The sequence below is a fragment of the Gobio gobio genome (genome assembly GCF_949357685.1).
Source record: "Gobio gobio genome assembly, chromosome: 2".
NCBI classification, from domain to species: Eukaryota; Metazoa; Chordata; class Actinopteri; order Cypriniformes; family Gobionidae; genus Gobio; species Gobio gobio.
Window position 1 is genome coordinate 55343753 of NC_137098.1, and position 12502 is coordinate 55356254.

A 12502-nucleotide genomic window follows, 5' to 3' on the forward strand; every position below is an offset into this window, starting at 1 on the left:
GATCCTTGACAATGGAGTAAAGACGACCGAAGCTAATGCGAAGGACAAGAGACCCTACCTCTCCCTCGTAGAGCTAGGTTAGCATTTACAATTTCTCACTCCCACTGAAACACTGGGTTGGATGCTTTTGTTCTGGCATCTTAAAGGAATGGAAATTTCTTTGTCATTTACGCACCCACATGGCTACTTTTTTCAAACAATAAAAATAAAACAGGACTGAGGCTGTCAAGCTCTGGAAACCCACAAAAGATTAATAGAAATAGTATATATGACTGGTGCTTCTGAAGCCAATATAACGACAACTTTAGCAACCGTAAACACCATGCTGTCAAGTTGTCCAGCACATCAACAGAACCAGACATCAGATCCAGCCTGGACCATTGTTCCTTCTTTGGCAGGTACGGCCCACACCAGGACGCGGACCCTTTAAACCAAGAGTTCCTGCTCTAGTCCACCATTTTGTGGCCTACAAGAACCAGGACCATGGTGCATGGCTGAGAGGAGGAGACGTGTGGCTGGATGATTGCCAGTAAGCAATTTGATTCTTGATTTGACATGCCCTCAAGTTAGAAAATCCTAAAATTCCCACTGGTAGTTATGCCACTATGGCCATCTACTGTCTATTGTTTATTTTATTGTATTTTATTTATATATATATATATTATTTTATTATTATTCATTTTGTATTTTATTTCTTTTTTTTTCATTTTTTTATTCATAATTTTTTATGCCCATTTGGCCATTCTCTTAGCAGCCTATCTAATTTGATCAATCCTATCTAGATAGGACGTTTAAAGGAACACTCCACTATTTTCAAAATAGGCTCATTTTTTTTAGAGTTAAACAGTTGAGTTTTACCGTTTTCGAATCCATTCAGCCGATCTCCGGGTCTGGCGGTAGCACTTTTAGCATAGCTTAGCATAGATCATTGAATCTGATTAGACCGTTAGCATGACTCTTCTGTAGTTACATCGTGTACTAAGACAAATGGAAAATGAAAAGTTGCGATTTTCTTGACCGATATGGCTAGGAACTATTCTCTCATTCCTGTGTAGTAAATCAAGGAACTTGTTTCTGCCGTACCATGGGTGCAGCGGCGCAATGATATTACAGCGCCTGAAAATAGGTTAACTTCCGTCAACATAACAAACGTGACAACCTGCTTGCACAGGGAGCGTGCCTTGTAACCATGGAGATATTTGTGAGAGACGATTCAGAAGATATTTACTTTGGTGCAGATCCTGAACCGTATCTATTTGAACCGGAATACCTGCAACTCTTTAACTTAGCTGGGGACTATTTTCTGGCGCTGCGTAATATCATTGCGCCGCTGCACCCATGGTACGGCAGTTCCTTGATTATTATGCAGGAATGAGAGCCATATCAGCCTAGAAAATCACAACTTTTCATTTTCCGTCGGTCTTAGTACACAATGTAACTACAGAAGAGTCAAGTTTTCAATAGGAAAAATATCGAAACTATTTGGTCATTTTTTGAGCGAGATGATAATGGTCTAATCCGATTCAATGATCTATGCTAAGCTATGCTAAAAGTGGTCGGCTGAATGGATTCGAAAACGGTAAAACTCAACTGTTTAACTCTAGGGGAGTTGGAAAATTAGCCTATTTTCAAAAATAGTGGAGTGTTCCTTTAACATGAGCAGATTTTTTTGTATGATGAAACTGAATAAACACCAAACCTCAACATATATGAAATATCACTTACTAAATGCAACATCCACTGAAGACCTTCATTTGAATATTATTTAAATGCACTACATAAAAAAAAAAGATGTTTTGCGTCTCTGACACAGACTTATGACTTCAATCATGTGTGTGAGTCAATTGTGAATGTCTGCGCTCTAGAATCCGATGAGTGTTATTGCAGTGTGCATGGCATGTGGTCAGCACTGACATATCCCTTCATCTTAATTGCACGCAGGTTCGCTGATAATGGAATTGGCCTGACTCTCGCCAGGTAAACCTGCTAATCACCATTTTCCCTTTATTCTATTATTTTCTTTGCACACATTTCAGCAGTGTAAAAATGAAATGTTCATATTTGCCGAATTCAATATAGCACACGGCATAGTGCCTGTAATTGGAAAATGCCTTATATGGGGTGGCTTCCTAAGATCTAGTAAAGGAGTTGGGGCTTTTGTGGGAATGTGAAAGTAATTTATTGGTGGGAACTGGTTATTCTCAAAAGATGTGGATTCGCACTACATTTTTCTGACTTTGTGCTTCTGTGTTTGTGTGTTTGCATAGTGGCGGAACATTCCCGGATGACGACGGCTCCCGTCAAGAGGTGAAGAACTCTCTGTTTGTGGGAGAGAGCGGGAACAGAGGGATGCCCGACCTGAACGATCAATCCTGGGGACCGGGTGGCCCCGATCATCTCGGCAGGTCTCTACCGAGAGGAGTGTGAGTGTTGCGAACATCATTTTTCATTTATCTTGCTATTGCACCACAAAACACAGTTTAAAAGTGTTGTGAATGGTGTGGAAGTGTGCACCATGTTTTCCAGGGAAGCATTTTTTAGATAGATAGCAAAGAGAAAAATGACTGCAACCTTGGCTTTGACTTTGACCTTTAATGCCCTAATTTTTCCCAGAAAATCTTTAAGGTGCTGTGAGCCGTTTTCTTAGGGAAAAAATCCCAATTTTTTGTCAGATATTAGGTGTCCTGTAATATCACAGCAATTTCTCGGCCTGGTAATCTATAGTCACCTAAAAATAATAGTGAGAGTGATAGATCGTTCAGCAAATTTAGTAGTCCACAGGCTTAAGTGTGTTGTCAGTTTGAATCATTTTCAACCAATTTACTTCTGTTATATGACATTTATATGCAAGATATTCAAATAAAAAAAATGTTGGCTTGATTAGATCCATCATGAATTGATTGGATGTGAATAGTGGAATGGCATGGGTTGAAATATAAGACGACATAGTAACGTCAGTCGAAAAGGAAAAGTTTTTCTTTGAAAGATGATGATGAATATGTATTAAGAAAGTTTGATATCATGTGTAGTTTCTGCACCACTTGTTGTGAACCAAATAGCAAAACAAATATAGCTGCAAGCCACAATTAGTGGAATCCAGCCGGTATAGGAAACTGGAAAGATGAAATATGCTTAGTGAGTTCTGTGTTTACATTTGGGGAAAATCAATCCAAAGTTCCAGGTTTGACTTTGTTTTCTCTGACATCTTAGAGCAATTTATCACTATACTCTTTATACCTGACAGGCTTGAGGCTTGAGGATTTCAAGTCTTGACTTTCATCCGTAATACTGCAGCTCAACACCTGTCACTTTATATTCCTTGTCCGCTGCTCCCTTAGAAAATGCTAGATTTTGCATGGATGTGTACAAAAAGTGAATGATAAAACACGTTTATCACTGACAAATGCCATCATTATTGCATCCATGAGAGTCAAACAGAAAATATCTCTCTCTCTCTCTCTCTATGTCTCTGTCTCTCTGTCTTTGAAAACTGGGTGCGTTCTTCAAACTTTAGCATTCTTCTTTTAGAAAGAACTTTAATTGGACACTTCAACCATCATTGTCACTTGAATTTGTTTTCTTAAAAGAAGAGCCGTTTGGTAAAAGGATCCACTTTTTAAAGGTAAAGTGTGCAATTTCTACACCACTAGTGGCAGCAAACAGAATTACAAAAACAATGACTGTTTTCAAACAAGATTGCAATTTTGTGACATTAGTGGTTCAGAAATTGAATTGCATGGACAATCTTGCATTTTAATGTTTACATTAAAAAATGTATCTTTTTCAATTTTGCTAACTTACTCAGGATTTCCAAAGATAGCACATCTCCACTTAATAATAATAATAATAATAATAATAATAATAATAATAATAATAATAATAATAATAATAATAATAACGTACAGGGCGAAACTTATGGGCAAATTTGCTACCCATGAGAAGGGCCGTGAAAGTGTGTAGCTCAGACAGGGCAGCTGGGCAGGTATTTAGAATGTTGAAAATGTAACTGCTAGTTGCTAGGCAACCATACATCCCATCCATCCCAAATTGACATAAAATGCAATTAACCTCAGACCCTTCATGCATGGAACATTTGGTGAGTTTCCACCACTGGGACAGAAAGTTGAAGAAGAAGAAGAAAGTAGTACAAGGAAAAGCAGTACGCTTTATTCCTTATGACTGTTTCCAAGTAATGCGTCTTGTTTAAATAAAAATTTAAATCATGTTATCTCAAGGTTATCCTATGTAGTGCAACTAGTTTCATAGAAAATATAATTGAACAGAAACTGTTCACTGTCCATTGTATTGCATTTGACCAAATGTCCCATTATGGGTGTTATTTGATGAGTGCAAACTAGTTCAGCGGTGTTATCGCCCCTTTGTGCTCCAGGGACTTCCCTATCCGTGGAATGCAAATCTACGACGGGCCGATCAATGTCCAGAACTGCACTTTCCGCAAATTCGTAGCTCTTGACGGACGACATACCAGCGCTTTCGCTTTCCGCCTGAACAACTCCTGGCAGAGCTGCCCGAACAACAACGTCACTGACATCACCTTCGATGATGTGCCGGTAAGTGTCATCCCTCGAGCGATGTCGGGTATCATCCAGATCTCTGTGGACCTTTGTGCCCCCTGTGACAAAATATATGTCAGCGCTCTTTGTGCTGCTTAATAAAAGTGGATGGGGTCACTGTCTCTGAGCTATTTCAGGAACTCTGATTGATTTTGTGGAGGATGTCAAAGAGGGTTATAACATTTCAGAGTGTCTTCTAGCTAACAGAGGTTGTCCGTCCCCTAGTTATAATCACCTCTCTCCCACCCTCATGTCACTTCCAATAGTCAGATATGAGGCTTCATTGATGTTGCAAGGTCTAAAGCACAGATCTGATTAGGATTGCGTGGCGGTACATACTGTACAACAGTAGAAATGTTGACCATTGTTTATTATGTTATATTTGTAACTATTCCCATTTGAAATCAACTAAGAAACATGGAAAAAAAACAAGGCAAGGCATAAAAGAAGTAACATAAATGTAACAAAGTGGAGTTTAGTTGCAGCTTGCAAGAGTTATAAAGAATTTAACAGTTGTGCAGCCACTGATGTGAGTATAAATATTTAGTAACCTCTTTGAACATGGCACATCCAATCAGAATTTAGTCATACATATTAATAGATAATATTACGATAATATTATTTAACTTTTCTATGTTTTGTAGTGTTTATTTAACCAAAATATGAGAAAATAAGCATTACCATGTGGCTATTTAATATACAAGGTTATCTACTATACACTCTCAAAAAAAAAGGGTACAAAAAGGTACAAGTGGCCGTCAAGTTCGGTCCTAGACAGCTGATGTCCTGCATAGTTTAGCTCCAACCCTACTAAGCCACCATAGAATAAAACTCATGGCTCCCAGCATGCATTGCACCATTAAAGGGTTAGTTCACCCAAAAATGAAAATTCTGTCATTAATTACTCACCCTTATGTCGTTCGAGACCCGTAAGACCTCCGTTCATATTCGGAACACAAATGAAGATATTTTTGTTGAAAGCTGATGGCTGAGAAAGGCTTCAGACAGGCCTCCATTGGCATTCAGTACACTTATACTCCCAAGACGGATAAAAGGCACTTAAAATGTCGTTACAAAGTCCTTCTCACCACAGTGACTCTACAATAATCTTACGATGCGACGACAATAGTTTTTGTGCGCAAAAAAAATCAAAATAACACCTTTATCCAACTTGTTATTGCCTTCCGCGTGTGCCTCCACGACGCATGCGCGAGAATATGACGTAGCGCCGGGGCTCGGGAATCCATGAAATGCACACTCTAACCCCATTTTGAGCACTACGCCGAGACCTAAAGCACGATCAATGTAGAATCCAACAGCTGAGATACGCGCGTCTTCCTCTGATTGTAAACAAATCACTTCTGGGTCATGAGTCCGAACGCCGGATCTGCGTCATATTCTCGCGCATGCGTCGTGGAGGCACACACGGAAGACAGTAACAAGTTGGAAAAAGGTGTTATTTTGATTTTTTTTGCGCACAAAAACTATTGTCGTCGCATCGTAAGATTATTGTAGAGCCACTGTGGTGAGATGGACTTTGTAACAATGTTTTGAGTGCCTTTTATCCGTCTTGGGAGTATAAGTGTACTGAATGCCAATGGAGGCCTATCTGAAGCCTTTATCAGCCATCAGCTTTCAACAAAAATATCTTCATTTGTGTTCCGAATATGAACGGAGGTCTTACGGGTCTCGAACGACGTGAGGGTGAGTAATTAATGACAGAATTTTCATTTTTGGGTGAACTAACCCTTTAAGTATGTCACCATTGTTGAGATTCACATACTGATTTTTTATCTCTGTGTGCGTCTAAACTTTCAGAATGTCTGATCTGTGGCAAGAAAATATTGTTGGTGAATATTATTTATTAATATTTTTAGTCAGTGATGGGTTTAATCACACATTTTTCTTCATGAAAGCCCAACTAAACCAAACACTTCAATAAAACATCACCATCTAAACCGCTGTTAATTCTCAATAAGAGTGTCAATAGATGTCTTTCAGAGTTGGAGCCAAACTCTGCAGGACAGCAACTCACTAGGACCGAACTTGCCTACCCTTGCTCTAAGTAGAGGAAACCAATGGTTTAATTGTACCCTAAGGACCAATTATGTACCTTTAAAGGAACAAAATTGTACCTACAATGAGAGTGTACAATACCACAAATTTGGGGTCAGTAAGATATTTCTTTAAAGAAATTAATACTTTTATTCAGCAAGGATGCATTAAATTGATCGTAAAGACGTTTATAAAGTTACAAAAGATTTCTATTTTAAAAAAGCTGTTTATTTCAGCAATGCTGAAAAAATGTATTATGCATAGAAATATACATATTGATAATTGTAAGAAATGTTTCTTGAGCAGCAAATCAGCATATTAGAATGATTTCTGAAGGATCATGTGACACTGAAGACTGGAGTAATGCAAAAATATGCATCACACAATAGACCTTGTGTAAAATATTCTCAATTAGGAGATTTGTGTATGAGTGTTTAAATGTAGGTTGGATATGTGTCATATTTAGAACCATGTTTGTTAGTGGTCAGAATCAGATGCAAACAAAACTGTTACAAGATTTGATCTGTGAAAAACATTGGTTTAAAAATACATTTTTGTCAGTTACAAATAGTGTCCTAATTTCCCTTGTTTCCAATCGTGGCTCTAGATCACCTCGCGTGTATTCTTTGGTGAACCGGGTCCCTGGTTTAACAAGATGGAGATGGATGGCGACAAGACTACCATTTTCCATGACATCGATGGCTCGGTGAGCGAATACCCGGGCGCTTTCCTAGTCAAAGAGGACAACTGGCTCCTGAGACACCCCGACTGCATTGACATCCCCGACTGGAGAGCTGCCATCTGCAGCGGGCACTACGCCCAGGTGAGTCCAACCCAGAGCCATCCACACCCTCCTGTTATTCCCGTGTTTAGTGTCAACAGTCTTCATTCGGGCAGTCTGTACACAAGCATCTACACACAAACAGCGATGTTTCCAGAGCAGCACCTTGTTTGTTTGGTACATTCCAAGAAACGACAAAGCCAGACACCTTGTTAGCCTTCTTTGAAATTCCTGTACAGAGAGAAAGGCAATCAATCTGTCAAACACTCGAGAGCTTTTTCACACGCACTCAAATACTGTGCAAATTATTCTGCCCCCGTCCAGATTTACGTCCAGACCCGAAACCCAGCCAACCTTAACATGAAGATGGTGAAGGATGAGTATCCAGACAAGCCTCTGGGGCTGGTTGGTGCGCTGGGAAAGAGGAACCACTACCAGCAGTTTCAGCCCGTGATCACGCTGGGAAAAGGCTACACCATGCACTGGGACCAAGCGGCTCCTGCTGAGGTCACTGTCTGGCTTATCAACTTCAACAGGTTAGTGAGTGATCACCTCCATCGACTATGCAATAGTTCTCACTCAGGTTCAAGCTTTTTTGTTGACAGAATTTCACAATTAACACCTGTTGCTTTATAAAACGTTTGTGCGTGTGTATGTCTGCACTTCAATATGGCAACCTATATTCAGAGACAACTATAAGAATTCCATTAAGTTCACAACATTCAACCAGCTCAACAGCAACATTTGCTCAACCAATGGAGTGGGTTTGGGGGCGGGACATTTTCTTTGTCCAACCAATGGCAGATGGGAGGAGTGCTTAGGATGCCAGGCAAATTTTTTGTCATCTGGATGTTTAAATTAGTGTGTGTAAATGCAGCCTAATAGACTACTCTCTGTGTCATAAATTATAATTAAACCACAATTTAACAAGAAACCGAGGAAATTACTCAATGCTCTTGGCTGGGTAACTTTAATAGCTGTAAGAAGCACTCTAGAATCAATCATGAACTCAAATTTTGGCCGAAAGAAAAAAAAAAACGGTTCAGCTGATAATAATAAATTACTGTCAGTCAAACTCCAACAGCATCTCTATTAATTTTTCATATTATAAGTCTTTCACAGTCATCAAATTAACTAACAGTGGATGTGATTCATTCAGTATTAGTCTCATTTTTTATGTTTACTTGAATATTTCAAGCACTGTTTGCTTAATTTGTTTCTTTGTATTATCATTTGTATCTTGCTTATAAATTGTTTCTTTTTTCTGCTTGTCTTGAAATTACTTGTAAGAACATCAAGCAGTTTTTACTTAATTAAAGAACAATTAAGAGCTGCATGCAGTTGTTGTTGTTTTTAAATTGTTGATATTTACATTAATAATTTACACTCACATCCAGTATCTCATAAACAGATCAGAATTGTACAAAAAAAACTGTTAGAGAGATATCTGCACACCATTATGTTTTTCTAATTTATATATTAAAATAGCAACACTCATAACAGTGATTATAAATTATATTCAATAAATAAAATGCTGTTCAATGAATCCTGACCCTCTGAACCAGAACTATGGCGCCCCCTAGTGATTAAAAAATACTAATATATATATACTACCACATATCTGTCAAACTACAGTTAGGGTGCTTTATTCATTACAGCAGTGTTGTTGCTTCTTTTACAGAAATGACTGGATAAATGTGGGTATCTGCTATCCAAAAGGCACAGTGTTCACCATAATCTCCGACATCCACAACCGCCTCACCAAAGAGACGAGGAAGACTGGGGTGTTCATGAGGACCACTCAGAGAGAAAAGATGGGCGACTCCCACCAGACAAGAGGATATTACTACTGGGAGGAGGACACTGGGTAAGAGCAGATGTGCTCTCAGTCTCTGCACGCTGGGTTTATATAGTTCCTGTATGACACTTTCTGCGACTTCAGGCCTGGTGGTAGTGAATGCAAATAGGTGTCCTAATAGAAATAGCCTTTTTGCCATTTTTAATGAAAAGGATAGTTGAGAGAAGACAAGAAATGATGCAGAGAAGTAAGGGAACTGGATCAGGAAAGGACACGACGTAGACTCAGTGTTGGCACATCATGTGCACTATATGCTTGGTCACTAAATCCAATACTGATGAATTGAATCAGTATACAAGTACATTTAAAAAAGATATTTAATTGAATAATTTGGAACTCCCAGCTGCTCCAAGCTTATATTAATATATTATTTTATGATTTGAATAGATCATTGTATGCATCAATATGTATTATTATTCATTTAAATTAATTCATTGTAATATATATATATGCACTACCAGTCAATAGAATGGAATCATTACGATTTTTTAATGTTAATGTAAAGTCTTTTCTGCTCACCAATGCTGCATTTATGTGATCAAATATACAAAAAAATATTGTGTAATATTACAATTTAAACCAACTTTTTCCTGTTTTAATATACTTTAAAATGTAATTTATTCATAAGATGACAAATCTGAATTTTACAGCAGCCATTAAAAACATTGTGATTAATCTCATGTTTTGTAATTAATGCATGTTCTTTACTCGTCTCTCTTGCACACACACTGGTAAACAACACTACATGTTTTAAAAAATCTCAGAACAGCATTAATCCATTATAATGTCAAATTAAATAAATATGTTAATGCCGTAAAAAAAAAGGACGTAAAACGTGTTAAATTAAATGTGTGCATTTTCCATTGACAGGTCTAATAGAAAATCAAACTGAACAAAGTAGTAATTATAAGACATCTGTGTTATGATAGAGGATGAAAATATAGGTCTTAATTTAGCTATGTCAGTCTTCCTTTGCTAATGAAACATAATTAAATTGTAGGAATGAGTAATTTCACTCAATTGGAACTGCTCTGAAATTACCCAGGAGGCTGGATGCTAAACACTACAGTTTTGTCAATTATTATTATAAGTTTTGATGTCATTTTAAAAGTGTCACAGCTTCCAAACTCATGACACTGTCGTTCATGTGCTGATCTCCGTTTCTCTCTCTCTGATGTGTGTCTGCCGTCACCCCTGCAGGCTGCTCTTCCTCAAAATCAAAGCGCACAATGAGAAGGAAGATTTTGCGTTCTGCTCGGTGAAGGGTTGTGAAAGAGTGAAGATCAAAGCGGTGATTCCCCCCGGCAGCGGCCCCAGTGACTGCATGGCTGAAGCATACCCCAAATACGCAGAGATGCCCGTCGTAGATGTGCCTATGCCCAAAAAACTGCCTCGCTCCAGACTGGTGAGAAGACAGTTTTGACTTTTGAAGCCTCTGTGTTTGAAGTCTAGTGTAATGCTGCGAGTCGGATGTGAGATGTTCCTGCTGGATTTCTCCAGCTTCCTCGATGCTCTGAAGATGATGTATAAAGTAACAAAATCGCTTTAGTTAGTAGTTTTGCAGGTGTTTCGTTGTCAACAAAGATGTCTCCTGGCAATCAAACGGTGCCGGATAAAAGATACTATACTGTGCTAGCACTTGTTCTGCAGGTGTGAGATCATCAGCAGGATCATTTACTGTGTTTTTTGCTCACATGTGTGTCTGCAAACTTTTACTGAACAGGTTTTATTGTCATATCATGCATTTTATAGACATAACCATGTTACACAGCTGCTAAAGGTACATAGTGATGGGGGGAAAAATATGAGAAACTCGCAAAAACTTTAAGTTTGCTCGCAAAGAACTCTTTCTAGAGATAGATTATATATTATAGATAGATGGATAGAAAGAATTTCAATGATAGCAATGATTTTCCTGTTTCCTTTATAGCCTCACACAACGGAGCACTTCCTTGAAGTCAAACTAGAGGCCTATTACACACGCTTCTTCCACATCAAAGAGCACTTCGCCTATACAGAGGTACAAACTCTTAATAATGTGTCTTTACCTTATCAAGCTTTGAGTTTTACAAAGAACTGAGTAATATCTTTAACATCACTTCTCATTGACAAGCCTGCCTAAGCCTAAAGAGGTTTGCTGATGTTTAGCTGATTCAATATACTGTCGGTGTAGCTGGTTATATTATATTACATTGTCCCTATATGGCCCCACTTTATATTAGGTGGCCTTAACTATTGTGTACTTGCATCAAAAAATAAATACAATGTACTTAGTGTGTTCATATTGTATTGCAAAACACTTTTGCTTATATTGGGGTGGTATGGGTAAGTTTAAGGGTAGGGTTAGGTGTAAGGGAAGTGTCAACAGTGTAATTATAAATGTAACTACAGAAATTAATTACAGATGTAATTACATTCAGGTATTTTTTTAAATGTAAATACAATATAAAACATGTATGTACACAATAAGTGCATTGTATCAAATTATTATTTTAAATGTTAGTACATAGTAGTTAAGGCCACCTAATATAAAGTGGGTCCTATTATATTATTTAAACTATATTTTATTATTTTAATCAGATAAATGGTATTTTTTTTGTGTCTAACACAAAACCTGTAGACACAACTTGTCTTGTTTGTCAATTAGTGTTACTAATAACTTATTTTCATCACAAATCTAAAAATGTAATGAGAATAAAGATGCTAGCTTTTATTTCCATATATTTTGTAATATAGAAATATAGCAAAAAAAGAATACAGAAAAAGAAAGAGTATAAGAAAAGACGGGGACAGCCTGAACAAAACGATGAAAGAAAAAGATAAAAACAAATGAAAATAAAGTTATTGTGTCTGTAGGTGAATAGCAAGAAGATCTACCAATCAGAGGACGGTGTGCACGTGACAGTGATCGACGGCCACAGCGGGAAAATCCTGGAGTCTAAAGGCTTTAGGAACTCCATTCTGATGGGAATTCCAGCTCAGCTAGAGAACTACATCACCAACCTCAAAGACGAGTAAGACTAATTGAAAAATATAAGCGTGAATCTTGCATGTATAGTTTACGTCCATACGAAATGAAATGTACATGCAATGAAATGTTATGCTTTTTGAAATTACTATGATGTGTCATTAAATCTGGGTTTAGTTTTTTTGTTTCTGTTTTAAAGAAGCATTTGTATATATATATATAGGCCTATATAAAGCATCTCATTATCAGCTAAGTGTGAAGCCATC

General features: G+C 37.8%; 1 protein-coding gene across 1 annotated transcript in view; it reads left to right on the forward strand.

The window, feature by feature from the left end:
• cemip (cell migration inducing hyaluronidase 1) overlaps positions 1-12502 on the forward strand; it is a gene marked incomplete at its 5' end in the record, with an annotated part of 78934 nt that overhangs the window by 62615 nt on the left and 3817 nt on the right. Inside the window, 13 exon segments of the mRNA XM_079803938.1 lie at positions 1-68; positions 71-77; positions 399-424; positions 427-529; positions 1942-1977; positions 2268-2423; positions 4391-4571; positions 7237-7452; positions 7735-7946; positions 9092-9277; positions 10469-10673; positions 11199-11288; positions 12125-12282. Coding sequence (XP_079660064.1) covers positions 1-68; positions 71-77; positions 399-424; positions 427-529; positions 1942-1977; positions 2268-2423; positions 4391-4571; positions 7237-7452; positions 7735-7946; positions 9092-9277; positions 10469-10673; positions 11199-11288; positions 12125-12282 — 1644 coding nt within the window.